This window comes from Zingiber officinale, chromosome 5B (assembly GCF_018446385.1).
Source record: "Zingiber officinale cultivar Zhangliang chromosome 5B, Zo_v1.1, whole genome shotgun sequence".
In the NCBI taxonomy this organism is placed as follows: Eukaryota; Viridiplantae; Streptophyta; class Magnoliopsida; order Zingiberales; family Zingiberaceae; genus Zingiber; species Zingiber officinale.
Genome location: NC_055995.1, coordinates 36780066 through 36800382, shown reverse-complemented (window position 1 = coordinate 36800382; position 20317 = coordinate 36780066). Strand labels below are relative to the sequence as shown.

Sequence of the window (20317 nt, the reverse complement as noted above, 5' to 3'; positions counted from 1 at the left end):
AGGTGAAAAGTCCTGGTGTCGCGAACCAGGTGAAAGACTGGATTGGCTGGAAAGCGGATGTCCAGCAGAAAGTCCGGAAGCATCGAGTGCTGAGCAAAAGTCCAGTCGATCTGGAGGATCGCACTGGCAACAGGTAAATCTCCTGAGTGGAGTAAGTGAGGACGTGTTCCCCGTAGAGAGAACAGTAGGCGTCGGGTCGACCTAGGGTTTTCGGTCCCTAGGGTTTTCCCTTTTCCTAACCGCAGCTAGGACTTTCCTGAAATCCTCAAGTAGACTTGTTAGACTACAAGGAATCTTAACTTTGAATCCTTTTGCCATTATCAAAACTTAGGTTCGATCGTCGGATGCTTCCTGTACCAACAGTTTTTTGGTTTCAGTAATAGTGATTGGGCTGGAAGTTATGATGATCGTAAGAACACTACTGGATATGTGTTTTATCTTGGTAATACTACATTTACTTGGTCTTCAAAGAAACAATTAGTTGTTGCTCTATCAACTTGTGAAGCTGAATATATTACTGCAGCATCTTGTGTTTGTCATGCTATTTGGCTAAAGAGATTACTCCAAGACCTTAAATTGCAACAAGAAGCTCCTACCAAGATCTATGTGGATAACAAATTAGCAATTACTTTAGCCAAAAACCCAGTTCATCATGAAAGATCCAAGCATATTGATACTCACTTTCATTTTATAAGGGAGTATGTTAAGTCAAAAGAAATAGAATTGTTCCATGTGAAGTCAAGTGATCAAGTAGCTGATATATTTACAAAGCCTCTAAAAGGAGAAGCTTTCCAACACCTAAGGAATTTATTGGGAGTTCAAGGAAGAATAAGTTTAAGGGGGGCAAATGTTGGCATATAAACTTATTCCAAGAGATAAATTGGCTTCTTCAAATGCAAGAATAATGCCAAGAACAACTTGACTTCATCAATCATGCAAGAGAGTTGTCAAAATTAATTTGACATCATGTGACTCTTCATAAACAAAGTAAAGTTCAATTATCTTATTAAGTTCAATGAAACTCTTTATGACAAGAGTCATTAGTATAGAAAAGAATAAAGTCTAATTGTCTTGTGTTTAATGATATAATGTATCAATCTAAGTGTATAAATAGGACCTTGTATGATGAAGAATGACAAGTAGTAACATTTTCTCTTCATAGAGTTTTTCTCCCATTCTCATACTTTATTATAAAATCTCTCCTACATTCTTATTTTCTCATTCTAGTTCCACCAAAATTCCAATAGAGTCAACTACATTATTATCGGTAGACAATTTTTTTTGTTGTAATATTTTCACATTTGATAAACTACATAATAGAATCGTCAATAAATGCTTAAATCTCTAATAAGACAATGGTTCCTTAACCTGCATAATGTTTACACTATTGTCATAATACATCATACTTGAATTAACAATACTTGACTCTAAGTTCATCAGTAAACTTGCAAATTTAAAAACGTTTTTTTTTGCTAGCGTTGGGGTGATAATGCACTTAAGTTCTATCCTTGAGTCAGCTAATGTGCCTGGGCCGAACTATTCCAACTCACTACATATTTGTTTTTTAAGAAAATATATTTTAACAACAATGGTATCTATTTAAAAAATATAAGCTCACAAATTCTTTAAATTAAAGAGATGTTTAATTCTTCTTGCAAGTATACTATTCTCTACCGGTGAGGCTCACTAGAAGGAAGAAAAACCGAATAACATAAAACCATTGTTTTTCAAATTATTGTTCACGCTTACTGTTCAAATTACTGTTTACAACAATTACTGTTTATAATTACTATTCACAATTACTTTTATTCACAAATTTGGTATTACAATAAATTTTGGCATCCGAGCCTAAAGATTTCGTTTAAGGACCTTTTATGCCTAAAGAACAATTACCCTTGATAAATAATAATTGTCCACAATTAAAAGTCATCAAAGATCTTCTCTTAACACTTCAAGAGTATATAAGGCAACAAGAGTTACACCTAGAAACAATAACTGAAATATTAAAACAACAAAATAAATAGATAAACAATAGTAGACAAAACTTAGATTTTCTAAAAGATTCTCAAGATATTTTATTTAAAAGACATTTAAGAAATAAGGAAATAAGTAGCTTAGAATCACTAGACACGCTAATGCAACTTAAAGAGATACTTATAACCAACACAGACTTATTCACAAATAAATTGGATAACTTACAACAAACCCTTGAGGAAGTTAAATATAAATGAGCAAATTACATTTTGAAAATAATTACTATGAAGAGGCTTTAGATTTCTCCAAACAATTTGCTAAGACATCAGAAACAGGCTATTGTAAACTTGAAGTAGTAGGAACAGGTAACCAAGTTCTTATTCAACAAAATAACACCATATTAGCCTTACTCACATCCCTACATCACATACTCACAATAATAGATAACAAACTACTACAATTAGAAGCTCAAATTAAAAATACACTTAAGACAACAGATTTATACGAAAGTATCAATACTATAACAAAAGATTTAAGTAAACTCTCCATAGGAGCCATAATCTCTCGAAAGAAATCAGAAAAATATAAATTTTTAACCTACAATGGGTCAAACACAATCTAGAACACACTCTTTTTCAGGTGTCTCACAAACAATAAGAGGACAAATGGAAGCCAATACAAATTTCTGGTTAGATAATATCAAAACGCAAGGGAGAAATAGTACCTCAACAAGTACACATCAATTAGAAGACTTAATAGATATAGAAAGTAATATGGATACTTTCTCATATAGACAATTAACGACTTTAAATCCAAGACGATTATATAACCAAGGATTACTAAACTTCTCAACAACACTTTATAGGCTTCATTTGACACAACCACTACATTTACCATATGGAAGAGAGGAACACTTGACTCTCATGACCACAGAATCAGCAAAAGCACTATCACAGAGAAGGCATAACTATATCCATCTAGGACTATTGGTACTAGGACTTAGATGACTAACAAGAAAAAGGATAGGGGGTTAAAGTATTCTTAGTCCTCTATGATTCTCGTTTTTCAGAAACAGAACAGGCAATTATTGGCCTTATAGAAATAGATATGAATAACAACCTTAGAATAACATATTTCTGTCCAAATTTTAATATGACTATAGAAGATTTTATTAAACATATCAAAATAAACATTCAAACAAAAGGATATGGAAATTTTCTAAGAAACAACATACAAATAGATATAATCTTTTTGGGAAAATAATGACACAAATTAATAATAGTCACAAAGTCCAAATCAATTCTATCATAAAAGCCTTAACATCAAAAGGGATAACCTTTTTGGAACCAAAGGATTTCTCTTTTGAAAGCCTAGCAGGACTAGATTGAGGTCTAAATCTAGATCTCAATACACAACAAAGAACGCTAAGACCAAAAGAATCTATTATGTACAAAAATAGATATGGAAAAATAATAGTCAGATTTAATGACTATCAATCCTCTACTTCTCAAGAGGAGAAAGAAGAAAAAGGAGAAAACTTTAATTTAATGAACATTGAAAGTCTACCTGATGAAACCTATAATCAAGAATTTCAAGGTTTTTATGATGACTTACACGAATACATGTATACCCCAACCGGATTAACATCCTATAAAAATACAGAAGAACTGTTAGAATTTGAACACAACAAAAAAATATTGCATAGATTAGAATGGGATTGGGAGCTATATTTTGATGATGATCAGAATATAATTGCTAGAAAATAACTCCTACAAATAAATCTTATGAATCCAGCAGAATCAACAGGGACATCCAGACCATCTAGATCAATCCCCTTAAATATACCTCCATTAGCCACACATTATTCTGAAAGTTCCATGGGAACAAGGGACTATGGCCAAGGGCATCCCCCTAGAACTAGGATTGCTCCATATACCAACAATAATCCATTACTTAGAACAACAGGAAAAAGAAGACCACTAAAAATTACTTACTTTGAAAAAAACTCTGTACTATTAAATATAGAAGAATGTGATGATCCTCAAGTGTATGACATATATCTAGAACAATGGATTGTCTCAGTCCAAAGGGACTATCAAGACAAACATGAACTTGACATTGAATCAACCGAAGCTATGATGCGGATAGGAGAAAATACTTAGGAGATGTAGCAAGAGCAGAAACAAAAATTTCCAGAAGATATTGCTAGAATAGCAGCTGAAGGAAATAATATCCTAAATTTTTATTATACTATACACCGCCTATTAACAGCTAAAGATGCTAATACAGGCCTAGACCTAAGACAAAGAGAAGCAATGAGAGACTTAGAGCAATTACAACTTCTAAGTTGGAACTGGATCAAACCATTTTGTAATGATTTTTTTGGCCCTAACAGCAATCTCAGGAAATTATTGTAACCCTGAATTAGGAGAAAGATTGTTTAGTAAATTACCCGGAGATTTAGGTAAAGAAATCCATAAAGCATGGGTAGATATGAAAGTACCCCCACAATACGATAACATAGGAATAAGAATACAACACATTATAACAGTATCGAAAGAAAAATGTACATATATACAAATACAAAAACAACTTAAAAACCAACATTATTGTTTTTGTAGCCAAATTTATACTCCAAATTTGTAGTTAAATTTTATTATTTTGTCAACCTAACTTTATGACAAATAAAATTAATAGTTGGTTCATCTTCGGTCACACAAATAATAGTAGTGACTTCGATGGGGAGGATACTATTAAATGCGCCTAAGTGTATACCATTACTTGATACTTAGTCCATTAATTATGATTGTGCCTCTTTAGATGGAGAAGATCATACATACCTAAATAATTTCCTATAATCATCCATAAAGGAAGTTTGATCTAGCGATCCGCAAATAAACTCATCCAATATGGAGGAAGACACTCAAAGTCAACGCGCAAGTTTGAATGCATCACTTACAAACCAGTAATGGAGACCGTGGAATTTATTTAAATAATCTTTTTCCCACTTAGTTATTTAAATTGAGGAATTTTACCATGCACACACATCACAAAACATAAAACAGCATCACAACACATAAAAATAGCATATAAAGGCAATAAATATGAAAATAAAATTTCCAACTATTATGGTCTCATCCATCGCTGTCCTCCAATATGCGCCTCATCCATCGTTGTCCTCCAATATACCACCAATGGATCAAGCCGTCGCGTCTATCTTGCTTCCTTCTTCACCGTGCCTCCGGTCCTAAAAACAGCACCACGCATAGCAAGAATACAAGCCCGCAACAAAGAAATAAAATTTACATTTATCTATCTTATATTCCACAAAGGAATTTACATGTAATCTAGATCGAATAGAATGTAAAAAATGATATAGCAGCCGACTGTATTTAATTATTACAATCACGCACACACAAAACAACCTCGACATGCCCGAGGGTTCAAATTATACACAAACACACAAAGCCATAATAGTTGGACTTAGGATGCCTGCAACCACAAAGTTAATCTTTCTTGTGTTAGAATGTATACTAAAAGCCTAGCTTTTTGTATAAACATTTATTTTGAAATGAGAATCACATTGGTCAAATGTATTATTTAGTTAAATGCAGCTGTTCATTTAATTTATCTTATAGATAACATGGTGTATGGTGTCACACAGAAGATCATGTTATCAGTTCCTTATAAATTATAAATAGTAGCTCACAAGCAAGATGGATTGGGATAAACCATTGGAATGATTCTAGTGTAATTTGATATTAGTTTATCTTGACTATAAAATTACACTAGTACACTATGTGTGTATTGAGTAAGATCATTTGAGGTTGTTCCTTTTATACTGACTGCATAAAAGAACAGAACCTCTGTTATTATGGATGTGCGTACTCTTAATCCTGATATAATAACAAGCACATATATATACTTAGTATTTATTTCTTTAATTTATCAAAGGGTGAGATTTATTTGTTAAATTAATAGGCACAATAAGTTGGGAAATAATATTATTTATATGGTGTGTTGTTGATTATAGAAGGAAACTGTGTCCTAGTTATCTAGGTTGGTGATGCCCCCATGAGGATCTCATAAGGATTGTCATGTAAACCCTCCAGGTGGACTTAGTCCGACATGACAATGAAGTTCAGTGGTATTACTCTTGGAGCTATATATTAATTAAGTGAGTTGTCAGTAACTCACTTAATTAATGGGCATTCAATATCTTAAACACGGGAGATTAATGCACTCATAATAAGAAGGAGCCTATAATGTAATATGGGATTGGTGTGGTAGTTCAATAATAACTTTTTAGTGGTATGAGTTATTATTGATGAACTTGAGTTGGGTGTTTGGGTCGAACACAGGAAGCTCAAGCTCATCAGGAGGCCAAAACCAATTCCTCCTCTCGGTCCCTGCTGCAGCCTCTATAAAGCCTCGCATTCACCCGTTTTGATTTTCCTTCCTACCCAAGTGAGGGACCGACCACATCCTTGCTTGGTGCCCAAGCAAGGGGCCGACCGAGCCTTGCTTGGTGCCCAAGATGTGGGCCGACCAAGCCATACTTGGTGCCCAAGCATGGGGTCGGCCATAATAGAAGAGAAAAGGAAGTTTTTATTTAAAATAAAATTTTGTTAAAATCTTTCCTTTTATAGCTTTCTACAAAGGATTAAAAGAGAGATTTTAATTTTGTTAAAATCTTTTCTTTTTTGTAGATATCTATAATGGTTTAAAAGAAAGATTTTAATTTTGTTAAAATCTTTCCTTTTTTGTAACCAACCATTATAGGAACAAAAGGAAGATTTTGTTTAAAACAGAGTTTTGTTATAATATTTCCGTTTATAGCTATTTACAATGGTTTAAAAGAGATATTTTAATCTTTCCTTTTTGGTAACCATCCACAATAGCAAATAAAAGGAAAATTTTATTTAAAACTTTCCTTTTTAGCCGCTAGCAAAGATTATAAAAGAGGAGGAGGTGCTCCCTAAACATATAACCTAAGTTCTCTCTCTTTTATTCTCTTGTATGGTCGACCATCTTCTATTATTTTCTTTCTCTTGAGGCCGGTGGCACCTTGCTTCAATCTTTGTGGCCAGCGGTGCTTGGAGGAGAAGAAGAAAAGGTTCAGGTGCTTTGTCTTGGTAGATCGTCGCTCACACGACGTCCAAGAGGAGAAGAGGAATACTACAGAAGATCAAGAGGTCTTTGTCTATGAAAAAAGGTACAACTAGTTCTTTATTCCGTAGCGAAACTAGTTTAGTTTTTCTTTGTATGGATTCTGAAATACCAACATAAGAGGCTATCAATTTTGTGCTTCAATTGAGTTCTCTGTAGTGAAACCTAGGGTTTATTGTAAGGAGTTTAAATATTTAATTTCTTTAAAAGGCTTTGTCTAGGAAGTGGTGGACGATCCCATAACTAAGAAGGCCGAGTGCCTCGCCAACGACCTAGAAGCCAATCCTTGAAATAGATATTTAATCAACTTCTGTAATATGATTTAACTTCTGAAGAACACATGAATTGAACTTGGATTAATAATGTTAAGTTTCGTTTGCAATCTAAGTTTAATTTTTGAAGAACACATGGGTTGCTAGGAAAAGTTCTATACTTGTACAAATTTTTGTACAAGGGAAACAGAACGAAATTTCGAGTAACACCCAATATCTTGCATATCCTACTATTATCCGGCCTAAACTTATATATGAGCAGTGCATAATTTAATCGAAAACCAATCACACAGAACCAGAAAACTCATTCTGATACCACTTGAAGGCACTGGAATTCTGTTCTGTTTCAATTTCCCTGTACAAAAATTATACAAGTACAAAACTTTTTCTAGCAACCCGCATGTTTGATCAGACATGTGTTTGATCAATCAAGAAAGTTCTTGATAGATCAAAGCACACCTTGATGGAAGTACAATATCGCTGGCCATGAGATCCGAGATGGAATCCATGTACACCAACCAAGTATGGACTTTGGTTGATCCACCTGAAGGTGTCAAACCCATTGGGTGTAAGTGGGTCTTTAAGAGAAAGACTGACATGGAAGGACTTATTACCTATAAGGGTTGTTTGGTAGTTAAAGGTTTCAAGCAAATTCATGGTATTGACTATGATGAAACCTTTTCTCCAGTAGCGATGTTTAAGTCCATTCAGATCATGCTTGCTATTGCAGCATACCACGATTATGAGATCTGGCAGATGGATGTTAAAACTACGTTTCTGAATGGAAATTTGCTCGAGGATGTGTACATGACACAACTTGAGGGTTTTGTAGATCCACTGCATACTGGCAGAGTATGCAAGCTGCATAAGTCCATTTATGGGCTAAAGCAAGCTTCTTGGAGCTAGAATCTTCGATTCGATGATGCGATCAAACAGTTTGGTTTCATCAAGAATGAAGATAAACCTTGTGTCTACAAGAAGGTTATTGGGAACACAGTTATCTTCCTTGTATTATATGTGGATGACATACTATTCATTGGAAATAACATCCCTTTATTGCAGTCTGTAAAGACTTGGCTAGAAAATTGTTTTTTAATGAAGGACTTAGGTGACGCAGCCTGTATTTTAGGCATAAAGATCTATAGAGATAGATCTAAGAGATTTCTTGGCCTAAGTCAAAGTATATATATTGACACGGTATTACTACGGTTTGCCATGCAGAATTTCAAGAAAGGATTTCTGTCGATGTTACATGGTGTGAGTCTTTCGAAGACTCAAAGTCCCTCTTCTAGAGAGGAGATAGACTGCATGGATAAGATCCCTTATGCCTCAGCCATAGGATCTATCATGTACGCCATGCTATGTACTCATCCTAATGTTTCGTATGCTTTGAGCATGACGAGCAGATACCAGTCAGATCCAGGTGAACGTCACTGGATAGCGGTAAAGAATATTCTTAAGTACTTGAGAAGGACTAAAGAATATTTCCTGATATTTGAAGGCGATGGCGAGCTAGCTGTAAAGGGTTACAGTGATGCCAACTTCCAAACTGACCAAGATGATTATAGATCGCAGTCTGGGTTCGTGTTTTGCTTGAATGGTGGTGTTGTGAGCTGGAAGAGTTCAAAGCAAGACACAGTTGCTGATTCTACAACAGAGGCCGAGTATATTGCTACATCAGAAGCAGCAAAGGAGGCAGTTTGGATCCGCAAGTTCATTACTGATCTTGGAGTAGTTCCTATCATAGCTGATCCTATAGAGCTCTATTATGACAACAATGGAGCAATTGCACAGACTAAGGAACCTCGCTCACACCAGCGGACCAAACACATACTATGATGCTTCCATCTCATTCGAGAGATCATCGATAGAGGAGATGTGAAGATTTACAAAGTACCCACAGAGGCTAACGTCGCTGATCCCTTGACCAAGGCTTTGACACACAAAAAGCATGATGGTCACACTAGGTCATTGGGCCTTAGAGCCTACACTGATTAGCACTAGTGCTAGTAGGAGATTGTTAGTTAGAGCCCTAGAGCCAATCATATGATGATCGTTGTATGGATTCGATGCATCATATTCCTATATATATTTATAAAGGCATTTCTTTATGGTTATTATACTTACTTGTATTAGTGCCAAATAACTAAGTATAATAGCGTCCTTAAGTAGAAGGTTTTTATCTATATCAATCTATTGGTTGAATTGATAGTGAGATGATATAGAGAACACTACTCTTAATCATTCCTAGTCAAGTATTAACATTCAGGGACAATGTTAATGCGATGAGACTAGCATGTATGTCAACTCGATGACTTGATCTCACAAGTCATGACCCGCTATGAGAAAGTATCATGGATCGTTATATGAGTGTCATATACTTTCTCATGTGACTATTAGTATGACTATCAGTCCTTGGACCTGAAGTCACCATGGTTCCCTACATAAGGAGTTGCATACTTTGACTTCGTCAAACGTCACCCGTAACTTGGTGGACTATAAAGGTGATTACTGGGTATGTAACAAATTATGCGGAGGGATGTGAGTGATGTAGATGGGATCTATCCCTCCTAAGTGACGGGAGTGACATCATGATTCTTGATAGAGTAAGATCACTAAGTGCATGACCATGCCCAAATTAGTCAATATGAGATATTGAGCTCATTTGTTTAGAGTGAGTCTACTTGGAGTTCAAGATATAAATTGATTAGAGGATGACACGGTCTATGCCTCAATTTAATCAATCTAGATGTCAAGGATAGAATGATATTGTCATATATTGTGAGAGTCACAATTAGTAGTTACAAAGGTGATGTTGGATCTCAACATTCTTGTAACTTGGGTAGTAATGATGTGTTGCTAGATACCGCTCATTACTTATGCTATTAAATGAGTTTAGGAGCATTGCCAACATTACAATAACCTATAGGGTCACACACAAAGGGCAATTAGATGGAGAATAGGTTTAATGATGAACCAAGAGGATTAGGTTCATGTGATGAACCAAATTAAATTAAGAGTAATCCAAATTAGACTAATTGAGTTGGACTCAATTTGATTCATGTGTCCAATGCGTCTAATTTAGATTATGACTCATTGAATCAATTTAATTTAATAGATAGATATTCACTAAATTAAATTGACTTGAATCAATGGTTAAATTTAATCAACCATGGGAGATAAATGGGTCAAGTTTGACTTGACTTGAGAGGGAAGATGAAGGGTCAAGTTTGACTTGACCAATTGCCACCTCATTGTGACTTGACATAGGGCCGGCCAATGATGGTGTTCCACATCATCAAAGCCACATCATTGTGTGTCACCTCATGAGGGAGACCAAGAGTCATGACTCTTGGTATTACATGGAGGTATAAGAACCTCTAAATGTGGACGACCACATTAGTGATGTGAGTTACATTTTGTGTACTCATTCAAGAGGTCATCTTCTTCCACCTCTCTTCTCTCTTCTCCCTCTCATCCTCCATTGTCGTGACCACCAAGAGTGCTAGCACACTTTAAGTGATTTTTTTCCACCTTTTGTCCGTGTGGATACATATAGAGGGATGTACACTTGACACTCTACGAGATCCGACAACTCATGGACGAGTGGGATAAGCGAAGGGTTTCGCTACAAAGGTATACTCTCTTTTCATGTAGATCTAAGGTAGATCTAGTGTAGAAACATGTACATGATTTAATTTTAAATATATCTTCGCACGGATCCGTGGCTAGGATTCGGGGTTTCCGCAACGAAAAAAGTGATTTTTGCGGCTCGAATTGCTAACAATAGTATACATCCTAACAGAACCAGGATATTTTTCTTCAGCCTATCCTACTAAGAAAAACCTTTACACAAGAGAAGCCCAATTAATAAATAGTACAAACATGGATTTAGTAGAAATCCAACCAGACGTTTCAGACACATCTTCAATATACTCAATAGTATCCATTGATGCCATAGAAGAAGTCTCATCTTCCTTAAAGTATACATTAATAAATTCTTTCTTATAGCCACCAAGACGAATTGATAAATATAATTTCCCAATAGATATATTACAAGAAGATTCAAATGACTTAGAAGAACAATGGGAAGATATATATCAACCATTTGATATGATGCTACGACAGGTATTATCACCTACTTTGGATATATACCCCGACTGTCTACATCAGTGGACTTTAAAATCAGGAACCACTAATGTACCTTGCTTTCTCTGTGGTTATTATCCTTCTATAGACAAAAGAGGAAGGTGTACCTTGTGTAAACAACAATGTTGTACACTTTGCCTAGAGCAAAATTTCGGTATTTCTATACCAACATCTATAAGTTCAGGACCCCCAAGAAACCTACTTCTTGAGACAAGATCGCAGTATTAGAAACTATACTTAATAACCTAGAAGATGAAGTCAAATTAATTAGGCCAAAGGCCCATCCACATAAGATGCACCAAGTAGATAAAGGTAAAGAAATAGTCGTCATAGAACCTCAACAAAACTTAAACATGGTATTTATTAAAACACCCAGTGTTTGCAATACTGGTCGCACCATGGACATCCATGTCCGCTATTTGACCAATATCCATGGTCATGAATTTACATTTCATGTCTTTTTGGATAGTGGAGCTACAAACTCCATAATTGACGAAAAAACTCTTCTAGTTGTCCTGCCCTCTACATTCATCAAGACTGCTACTCATCCAATGGTGAGTACTCAGTTTGATGGTCAAACCCTAACCAACACAAAGTTTGTTACAAATATACACCTCCGCTTTTATAATAACCGTGACACTTTTAGTCCACCCCTATCACTATCCAAATTCTGGATAAAACCTTTACTACACTTAGATATCCACTTAATACTTGGACTCAATTTTCTAGTCCAACTCGACCGTGCCCTCCTATTGACCAAAGATTATGCTCTTTTCCTCTCCACTCCTATTGTATCTCCTATTGTCTCTGACTATTCAGCATCAATACAAAAATATGGAGGTACCCCCAAAGTATTCCTACCTTATCAGCATTACCTCCACCTAAAGTAGTACCTTCAAAAATACATAATCAAACAAATTGTCATTGCAAAAACCAAAATACTTGTAAAGGCTCCTGTCTAATATACCAACAACCCATTTATAACTTAGCTTTCCAAGAATTTCAAGAAGATAACCTTTTTATAACTTATTAGATGAGGACATTTTCACTTCTCTAGAAATACCAAAAGACTTTTTAGCACCAAAAACATTACTCCAGTTTATCTCAAAACAAGAAAATCTAGAAGATTTAATTTCTAGGCTATAAAAGCTAGAAATTATAGGAGACAACCCCACTAGGTATTGGGATAGAGATGAGACATACTGTCACTTATCAATAATAAATCTAGACTTAACTATAAAAGCACAAGAATTGTAATATACAAACTGATAAGTTGAAGAATGTAAAACCCATATTCAACAACTATTAAAAATTGAAGCTATCCAACGTTTTACCTCTAGACATAGGAGCCATGCTTTCATAGTAAACAAAGGAGCTGAACAAAAAAGAGGACAATCCAGAATGATCTTTAACTACAAACGACTTAATGATAACTGTCAAGAAGATGATTATAAAATCCCAGACAAAGATCAACTATTAAATAAAATACAAGACTCAAAGTGATATTCTAAGTTTGATATGAAATCTGGATTCTAGCAAGTTAAAATACATCTAGACTCGGTAGAATGGACAACCTTCTCCTGTCCTGAAGGGCATTTTGAATGGCTAGTAATGCCTTTTGGTTTAAAAGTAGCACCACAAATATTCCAAAGAAAAATGGATAATATATTTAGAAATTTATCCAACTGTACATGTGTATATATAGATGATATCTTAGTATTCTCTAAAACAAAAGAAGAACATTATGCACATTTACATCTTCTTTTTAACTTATTTGAAACTCACAAATTAATTATTTCTAGAAGTAAAATGAAACTAGCAGTAAACCATATTGAATTCTTAGGAGCCGAAATTGGACAAGGGAAGATATCTCTACAACCACATATTACTACCAAAATCTAAAATTTTCCTGATAAGATGGAAGATACAAAAACTTTTAGATCCTTTTTAGGTCTTTTAAACTATGCCAGGCAATATCTAAAAGATATAGGAAAAATCAGTGGACCTTTGTACAATAAAACATCACAAAGAGGATAAAAATATTTTAATCAACAAGATTTAGAACTGGTTAGACAGATAAAAAATATGGTAAAAAACTTGCCTGAATTAACATTACCTCTTGACATAGACTATCTAATTATAGAAACAGATGGCTGCGAAACATGATGGAGAGACGCCCTTTACAGAAAATCCAACAAATATGATCCTAAAAATGAAATTTTAGCTGTAATTTATTGCCTTGATGCTTTTAGACTTTTTATTTGCAGCAAACAAGAAATCACAGTCAGAACAGACTGTGAGCCTATTGTAAAATATAGCCAACAAACCAAAGGTCTTCGAAAAGGCCTTAGTACAAAAAGATGGTTAAAATTTACAGATACTATTATTAACAAGGGACTAACTATCCAATGGGAACGCATTAAGGGAAGTAACAATTCTTTGGCAAACACATTATCTCGATTATTACACTAAAACTTTGATATTCAACTTGCAGACATGGATAAACAAAAGAAAGTCAACACTTTTACAATGAAAACTATGAGATTTGGAAATCGAGAACTTCAACAATTCACTCGATATGAGGAACAATTTCATTTTCCAGCCAGAGAAAAATTAGATCACATACAAACATGTCTTCTTGACAACATATGGAACATTCCCACAATCCCTGGAGGAACCAAATACAAGATAGTCATAATCAATGCTGTGGCTAATTACTTCCAAACAACAATACTAAAACTAGTTGGAAAGAAGTTCTTCTATTATGTAGTTTACTCAGGTTCTCAAGCAGGAGTATATTATGACTGGGAAGAAATTACAATAGCTATTCAAGATTGTGCAACTCCTCATTTCGGGGTTTCTACTCACTAGAAGATGCTTTTAATTTAGTCAAATTAGTCATTGGACCTAATTTCTTTATTAGTACCCTACTAAAGGCAGGAGGCAAAACACCCATGGAAACAGATCAGCCAGAACAAGCCCAAGAAAGACCTGAAAAGACATATGCACAAGCTATTACAACTTGTTCTCGAAACAAAGCACAACCTAAGGTTCACAGGCCCAATTATTTAACATTGGGACAATTAAGGACTGCTGCAGCTGCCACATCCAGACAAAGAAATTTAGAAGCAGTTTTGTTGGGCTTGCCCACCACCATTCCAGATGGAATTTCCATATACATAAGACGCCTTGTAGAAGACTCTACATTTCAAACTTTTGCTAAACTATGTGAAGCTTTAAAAATATTACACCAAGAACAAGTCCCAAATGGGATAACAATCATTTATGAAGGAGAAAACAACCCCAAACTGAAATGACACAAAAGAACCAAAGCCTGTGAGACTTCAGAAAAATATGGATGTTAATGCCAACTCCTATATGCTTTTCAAAAAGTACATATAAACATGGACACATATGAACCACCAACAATTAAGGGAAGAGTCATTACTCCATTCCTTTTAATGGACTATGGTTTACTCTACAAACTATGGGTACATAACCCTAACTCTTTCCAGGACTTTCCAAAGAAACTTGGACAAATCATAGCCATTGCTCTAAAAGAAGAAGAAACATTTGTTATATGTACTTTTGAAAGTTCACCTCCAGAATGGATAGGATTAAAGATTGAGCCTGCTCGACACCTTGTCAAAATAGATATTGACGACCTCAATGGTCGCCAACCTGAGTTTGATGACTATACTTCTGATTTTGACATCGACTGGGAAGCCTTCTCACCCTTACCAGACCAATTGGAGCATTGGCGAGCTTCTGTCCAAGGAGCTAAGTGGTCCTGGGATAAATTAGAAGACCCAAATGAGTATCTTCTAGTAGGAGAAACATACACAGAAAAAATCTACTGGCCTAGAGATGTGAGTACCAGATTCCTTCCATTTTCTTTTACAACACAACAATCAACTCTACTTCAGCATTACCAAAAGAAGGCTGACCGATGGGCTACTAAAAGATTGGTGAGTTTTGCTCTATCCTCTAGAGCTTACAGAGCATTTTTAGCCAGATCACAACAATATACAACCCAAGAACAATATGCAAATGCTTCTATAACAGGACATGTGGCCCAAAATACTACCTCCAGATGTCCAGCCCATCTCCAAGAAACCCACCTCCAAGAAGCCCAAGGAACAAATTCTACGCCCTCATTGGATTATGTCAGCGAGAACAATCTCGCCAACATGATGGAACCATAGGGACCTGTCTTATTGTCCTTCTCCACTGACCAACCACTCTTTTCAGGCCACTACAATCCACTTTACAACCCCTCTTTGTCCTTCTCAACTATTTTTAGCAGCCACCACTCTTGATGGAATTGTCTTACTCTCACTTTACAGTTACTCCCTCTTATCTTAAACCGTCCTCTCGACCTTTCTCTATGTGCTCATGAAGGGTTCCTTCTTTCCTAAGGAACAACCCCCCTCTTCTCTCCCTCTCCTATAAAAAGCCCTCACCAACCTTGGCTCTTCAGACTACCAACCTCCCATCCTGGAAGCAAGTTTCAAGTGTCAAGTGTCAAACTGCAACCTCTAGTTTTTCTATCTGTAAGTATGTGTGTTTTTCCTACCAAGTATGTAAGCAGTCTCTATCTATAAAAATTTATGCTAATAAATATTGTGAGTCCTGTATAAACTGTATGTTTTTCTGTACGCGTTGGTAATGAGAATCCAGTGGTTTATTTTCTTTGTTTCTGTTCTTTTTCCTTCCTTAGTCCTTATCTAAGTACTCATAGGCGAACAGTAACTGTATGAGAATTCTTGCGTAAAACCTGTGCTGACTATTTACGGTAAAAAGGGCCAGCCCCAAACTTACCAAAGGTTGAGGTTGCAAGTATATTGTTCTCTACAGGTGAGGCTCACTGGAAGGAAGAAAAATTGAATAATATAAAAACCACAGTTTTTCAAATTATTGTTCACACTTACTATTCAAAATTACTGTTCACAACAATTACTAGTCACAAATACTATTCATTCACAAATTTGTATTTATATCAGTATTTATTTTAATAGATTTTGAAGTTAAATTTTAAAAGATATATAATATTTTATGGGAAGGGATCCTCTAATGATCCAATATTTACATTGCTGGGAGACAATGATTCCCACCTGTTTAACATGTGGAGGTTATTGTCTCCCACTAATCCATCTTTTTTGGTCCAAGTGTAGACCAGAAAAGATGGTCCAAGGAATCTTATTCCATGTTTTATTGGGTGATTAATCTTTATGTAAAGAATCATCGTACGAAGGTATTATTCTTTTTTTTTCTCTCAAAATAGCAATTTTGATTGAGTTTATATCATAGGATTGTCTTAATTTTTAATTAGAATTTATTTTGATAATCTTAGTATTCATGTTTCGCTCATTTAATCTTGACGGTAGATAATTTTTCTCTTGATTCGCTCCAAAATATTTATTCTTTTTAGTATTATTATTATTATTTTTATGCTCACACCTCTGTATCTTTGTGCTTAACCAGATTATTTTTTTTAATGTTAAAATTTTGAGTAAAGTAGAAAAAAATCTCCAATCACAACTTGAATTTTACATGCAATCCTCACTCATAAAAAACTTTGTTCCACTCCCTGCATGCAAAGTTTTATTTGTTTCAACTCCCTCATGCAAATATTGTGACCTAATTATTCTCAGATTTTTTAAGTACAAAAGGTCCAAAAATGAGTATAATTCCTCTTAAATTCAGCACTTTACATTAGAATCGAGTATATATTTTTTTATTAAATTGAGCATATTTTTTTTCCCGTTTTAATATAATTTCTTCTAAATTCAGCACCATGTAAAAAGAAAATCTAGTATATTTTCTATCCAATTAAGTATCATTTAAAGAAAATATAGTATATTTTTTATCCAATTGAGTATCATTTAAAGAAAAAATCTAGTATATTCGAGTATATTTTCTATTAAAATTGCCTTTCATATTTTTTTAGATATAAATAGTGTAAAAATGAATATAATTCATATTAAATTGAGAATTTTAAACTAGAATCGAGTATATTTTCTATTAAATTGAGTATAACTTTTTTCCTATTTAATATAATTCCTCCTAAATTCAGTATCATTTGAAAAAAATCTAGTATATTTTCCATCAGTATCATTTAAAGAAAATCTAGTATATTTTTCATCTAATTGAGTACCATTTAAAGAAAATCTAGTATATTTTCCATCCAATTGAGGTGGAAACTCACTTTGATAGAAAATATACTAGATTCTAGTTTAATGTACTGAATTTAAGAGGATTTATACTCATTTTTAGACTTTTTATACTTAAAATATCATGGGTAATTAGGTAAGTATATTAGACTAGGGAGTAAAAATAAAATTTTTTTTTAACGGAAGATGCGTGTAAAGTTATGTTTGTCAATGGAGACTGCATACAAATTTTCCCTTAAATTTTTCTCTTGATTCATTTATCCAATAAAAAAATTAAAATATTTATTTTTAATAGAATTTAAATGTTGTCCTCTTAATCATTTTTTCTATTGCCACTGCACACCTGTGGAGATTAATCATCATTGGATTTTTTTTTTAGTCTTTCCTCTGTGGCATAAATGTATTTAAAAATCTAGATTCGGCGTTTCTTTTCGAACCAGTGAACTTTCATTCTCCTCTTGCCTGTCATGGACGAACCCTTACAGGACCATTCGATTCTGGAGCCCAACGGCCAGGAGGCATCGCCTGCAATGACTACGGGCTTGGGGTTTTGGATTGGCCAGAGGGTCAATGCTGTCGGAAATCCTCGGCGGGTCGGGACTGTAAGGTACGTGGGGGAGGTGGAAGGATACGCTGGAGATTGGGTAGGTGTCGACTGGGACGACGGCGAAGGGAAGCACGACGGCTCCGTGGGAGATGTCCGATATTTCTTGGCGAGGGGAGAGAGGTCGGGCTCTTTCGTCCGTGCCAAGAACCTCAGCTCTGGGATTTCGTTCTTGGAGGCTCTTCATCTCCGCTATGGAAGCGACTCGACCAAGGAAGAAGAAGGTTAGAACCACTTCGCAAGTTTTATTGTTTTTGCTCTTTTCATTGTTCAACCAAATACCGAGGGTCGCACCTTCAAGCAACGCACTGAGCAACATGCTTGTCGAAATGCCACCAGGGTTTCTGCAACCATGGCTATAGGTTGGTTTTGTTCGCAGCATGTTGACAATTATAAACAGCTTTATATCTCGTTTCTTAATCCTTCCAATACTTGAAACGATCTTTAGTATCATAATTCCATTTTCTTGCATCACGACTCAAATGTATCCGGATAATCCAAACTTTTGTCCACATGTTCACGCTATGGAATTTTCGGTCATCCAAACAAACTGCTTTTTCATTAACTTCTTTTTTGTTTTTTCTAACTATTTAAATGTCTTACTACAATAATTTCTCTTACTAATATTCCTAAATAATCTATTTACCGAATCTATGGATGGTAACCTGTGTGAGTATTCTTTGGTTCATGAATAGCTAGTTTTATTCTACATTTCGGTATCATATTTTGCTTACTTCTGGTAAGTGGGTGTTTGAGATGCATTTTCTAACAGTTGTGCCAAGGAATAGATAAGCAAAACATAAATCTTTTATATTCAATCCACTTAGTGAGATAAGGCTTGGTTGTTGTTGTTATATTCAATACAACTATTTCTTATGTTTACTAGTAAACTCAATTATTTCTTATATTTATATCTTGTATTAACTCTGCATTTTTGGCATAAACTTGGTGAATCGTATACATCTTACAATGTGTTTTGTGTTTGTTACAATCCTGCAGAGGAGATGTATGTTTATTCAACCAGCCAAAAACATGTTTCTATACAACTTGTGGGGAAACACAAAATTCAGGAGAAGTTACAACACATAAACGAGCTGCTCAATGCATCTTTATCTTATTTAGGAGTTAGCTCAACTGAACCTTCCGATCAGATCAATGCTGTAGTTCCAAGTGAGTTGGTTAATCCTTGTTATTTGGTGCTAAAATTTGACAGTTACTGCTTAAATGACTAGTGAACCTTTGGAATCATATTTCCTGACTATGGACCTTAGTTAGGTGCATAACCTCTATACTTAAATGCTAGATTTCTGTTCCATAAATAACTATAGTTCTCTTACTGGAAGGAAGTTGGCGTAATTGTGCATTTCTAGTAGCAGCAATAGTTGGATTAGCAACAAGATTGCAAAATAGTTGGGGAGTTATAAAAAGATATCATATGGTTAGTTCACTCAATGAATACCATAATTCCAAACTCTGCAGATCCAAATCAGCTCAGGTGGAGAGGGATCAGCCTTGGTTATTTTATCTTTTCTTCTGGAAATTGGGTCTATGAGGATGATTAATAGAAATAGCTTGTTGATGCCAAATCTGATGAAACCTGTTGTGATTTGGTCAAATCAATCAAATTTTCAAAAAATCACCCCACCACTGCTTGCTGATTTTCTCTGTATGCAGACTTGGATGCCAACATTCTCGATTGAGAAGGAAAGTGAGGGGGAAATTGTATAGGAAAAGAATAATTCTTAATCACCTTTTGTGAAGCGTAGACTATGAAGGAGGTTCAACCTGTCCTTGAAATGATGTCTTTTTGTGGGGCATAAGGCATTTTGGTTTTTGACTTTTTGGGGTATAAATCTAAAAAAATTAGCTAATTTTTTATAGTTAGATTAGATTAGAAAATCAATCAAATCCATTGAAATTTGATCAAATTAAAGTGAAAATTATAGAAATCTAGTTAAAATTTGGTCAAATTAATG

At 34.9% G+C, this 20317-nt stretch overlaps 1 protein-coding gene across 1 annotated transcript in view; it reads left to right on the top strand.

Moving 5' to 3' along the window:
• The first annotated feature begins 18139 nt into the window (after positions 1-18139).
• LOC121984356 (tubulin-folding cofactor E-like) overlaps positions 18140-20317 on the top strand; it is an 81160-nt gene continuing 78982 nt past the window's right edge. Inside the window, exons 1-2 of the mRNA XM_042537247.1 lie at positions 18140-18565; positions 19341-19511. Of these exons, the coding sequence (XP_042393181.1) occupies positions 18205-18565; positions 19341-19511 (532 nt within the window). The 5' untranslated portion in view covers positions 18140-18204. The remainder of the gene's footprint in view (positions 18566-19340; positions 19512-20317) is intronic.